Source organism: Cryptomeria japonica, chromosome 6, assembly GCF_030272615.1.
Source record: "Cryptomeria japonica chromosome 6, Sugi_1.0, whole genome shotgun sequence".
Taxonomy (NCBI): Eukaryota; Viridiplantae; Streptophyta; class Pinopsida; order Cupressales; family Cupressaceae; genus Cryptomeria; species Cryptomeria japonica.
Window position 1 is genome coordinate 630,883,573 of NC_081410.1, and position 3,238 is coordinate 630,886,810.

The 3,238-nt window shown below is 33.1% G+C and overlaps 1 protein-coding gene and 1 non-coding gene across 2 annotated transcripts; both read right to left on the reverse strand.

Moving 5' to 3' along the window:
- Positions 1-596: 596 nt before the first annotated feature.
- Positions 597-1,943, reverse strand: LOC131068680 (large ribosomal subunit protein uL14). Its single transcript, XM_058003919.2, has 2 exons — positions 1,787-1,943; positions 597-1,197 (listed from the first exon to the last, which is right to left on the reverse strand). Exon 2 carries the CDS (start codon positions 1,172-1,174, stop codon positions 752-754), a length of 423 nt encoding a protein of 140 aa, XP_057859902.1. The 5' UTR covers positions 1,175-1,197; positions 1,787-1,943; the 3' UTR covers positions 597-751.
- LOC131068729 (small nucleolar RNA Z105) lies at positions 1,418-1,487 on the reverse strand. Its single transcript, XR_009112056.1, has one exon. It is a non-coding gene; the product is annotated as a small nucleolar RNA Z105 (small nucleolar RNA).
- Positions 1,944-3,238: the final 1,295 nt, after the last annotated feature.

Sequence of the window (3,238 nt, forward strand, 5' to 3'; positions counted from 1 at the left end):
TTAGTCATACAGCATTAAGAGTTTCTCTTGTAAAAATGCGAGAAATTCCTTCAAACAGGTACAAATTGAGAAATTTAAAAATGGAACAGTAAATTAAACTCCATACAGAAACAACTAGACAGCGGGACATATGAAAATGACCTAGATTTGAGAGAAAAGAACAAAACAATCATAAAATCCTAGGTTCATATTTGTGAAAATAAAAATATTTCAAATTTTTATCACATGAATACAGTTATACAAAACTATTTCTTTTCAAAATACCTAACTTGGCACGAGTACTCGGGCATCCCAGAAGATCACCCCTACACAATATTATTTGCAGCACTAGCAATTCTATGGCATAAATCAGCATACAAATTAGCAATAGGGCATATGTTAACCTTCTAAGCATTGGAGGTGTACTTTTGCAGATCAGTCTTATGTGCCATCTCATTTAACAGATGCTTACAATACATACAACTTAATCATACAGCCTTGTAACCATGCAACAAATTCCTTCAACCAGGAATAAATTGAGAAATTTGGAAATGGAAGAGAACATTAAAAAACTAGATAGCGGGACATATAGAAATGACCCTCGTTTGGAAGAAACGAACAAAACAATCATTAATACCTTGGTTCATATTTATGAAAATACAAAAAAAATCAAAATTTTATCACATGAATACTGTTATACAAAATTATTTCTTTTCAAAATAACTAACTTGGCATAAGTTGTCAAGCACACCAGAAGATCACCAGATCAACCCTACACAATAGCATTTGCAGCACTAGCAATCCTAGGCCATAAATCAGCACACTCTTTGCCAATAGGACCTGTGATAGCAGAGCCTTTCATTTCTCCTTTGGGATTCACAATGACTCCAGCGTTGTCTTCAAAGTACATGTAAACGCCGTCCTTTCGCCTCCATGGCTTTCTCTGACGAACGACGACGGCTGGCATGACCTTCTTACGCAGATCAGGCTTACCTTTCTTGACAGTGGCCATCACCATGTCGCCCACGCATGCTGCAGGGAGCCTGTTAAGCCTCCCTTTTATTCCCTTCACACTTATGATATAGAGGTTTTTGGCCCCCGTGTTATCGGCACAGTTTATGGTGGCGGCCACTGGAAGACCCAGTGACATCCGGAACTTATTTCCCGCACTTCCTCCCCGACCTCGTTTCGACATCTTGCCTTACTCCTCTCACAAATCTGCCTTCCAAGGAAAGGACTACAAGTTACAGACCAATCACTAAAAGAAGCACCAAAATTTCAAAATTCTCATTACTTTCAAAACATACCATATTAAAAGCACTAAGTTTTTTTTCTTAAAATTCGTGAAGACAGAGCATTTATACATACAGATTCAAGCCATCAAAAAATGTATGCTAGAAGCTATTTAATCAAAATTAACAGATCTAATATTGGGCATTCAGAATGAGTAGGAGGATACTTTCCTCATCAAGGAAAACTCTCAGATAATTAATTCCTCACTATGCCCAGAAAACAAATTATAAATATCCCCATTTGCCATACAAATAAAGAAAGACGTCTCAGAAATAGATAGAAAAACTATTAAACAAGCAAAAACCAATCGATTCGAAACCCTAATCACAGATTCAGTAGCGGCCAATCTAGCAATGGTACATCAAACACACGATCCGGTTCATGAAGATCAAAGTATTGACGACCTTAGAGGACGCGTAATCTAAATGCCAGATTAAGCCGAAAGGAACTGCAATCTATCGACAGACATAACCATAGAAATAAGAATAGAACAAAAATTAAAGTTTCACCGTACCAGTCTTGCAAGGCTGCATCCTCTGATATCGATATTGAGAAAAACCCTTCGACAAAGTGATGTTCGTCATATTGGTCGATATCTATAGGCCGAGGGAAAACCCTAACATCCTAAATGCGCGGTGCCTAAACCCTAATGTATGTTAAGTTTAGGTCAGGTTGGGTTTAATGCATCGGATTTCTTATAAATTAGGTGGGTGGTTTGTTTTTTTTAAATCATTTAAATATTATAATTAGAGCATTTGTATGGCAATGTTAACATTAACTTCTATTTATATGAGAAAAAGTTATATAAAGCGACATGTATCAAGTGACAGACCAATGGCAACATTTAAAACGGATGTCAACAAAAGATAGAAGAAGGATGTGTAATAGATGAAAGGTTAACATCATTTTTTTTTAGGAAAATTCTTATAAAGCAATATGTATTAAGTCACATTTGAATGGGAACATTTAAATGGATGCAAACAATAATGAAGATCCATTGACATCTAAGTGTATTTAAAAAGTCTAAATTTTGTGTTTGTATTTTAAATTTTACATTGTCTTTCTTTTACTTATATATATATACACACACACATATACATATATGTAAATATGTATATGTATGTATATGTATGTATATATACATATATATTTATGTATAATGATATACAAAAGTACTCAGATAATATAATCAAAGCATGTGTATGTAATCTCTGAATTAAGAAGAAGCGATATAATGTGACTTGTATTAAGTGACATTCGAATGGCAACATTTTAAATGGATGCAAACAATAAGTAGAAGATGAATGTATAATAGATCAAAGGTTCACATCATCTTTTATTTGAGGAAAACAATTATAAAGTAATATGTATTAAGTCACATTTGAATGGCGACAATTTAATGGATGCAAACAATAATGAAGATAATCAAATTTCAAAGTGGACAAAAAAATATATTAAGTAGAATATCAATGTATTTTGACTTAAGAAGAATTGAAGTTGACTTAATTCAGAATGAACAATTTATTTGAATGACATATAAGTGTATTTAAAAACTATTACTTTTGTGGTTGTATCTTAATCTCTTACATCAGGGTAGAAGATGGATGTGTAATAGATCAAAGGTTAACATCATCTTCTTTTTTTTAGGAAAACTCTTATGAAGCAATATGTATTAAGTCACGTTTGAATAGGACCATTTAAATGGATGCAAACAATGAAGAAAATTAGAATATTAGTGTATTTCAGCTTGAATTGAAGTTGACTAAATTCAGCAGGGACAAGTTATTAGATTGACATATAAGTGTATTTAAAGAGTCTAAATTTTGTGTTTGTATCTTAATTTTTACTCTTTAAATGCACTTATATGTCAAGCGAATAACTTGTCCCTGCTAAATTTAGTCAACTTCAATTATATATGTGTGTGTGTGTGTGTGTGTGTGTACCTATGTGTGTATATATATACATA

Excerpts from the sequence above, each read along its gene's own strand:
- LOC131068680 (XM_058003919.2), bottom strand. The coding sequence starts at position 1,174 with ATGTCGAAACGAGGTCGGGGAGGAAGTGCGGGAAATAAGTTCCGGATG.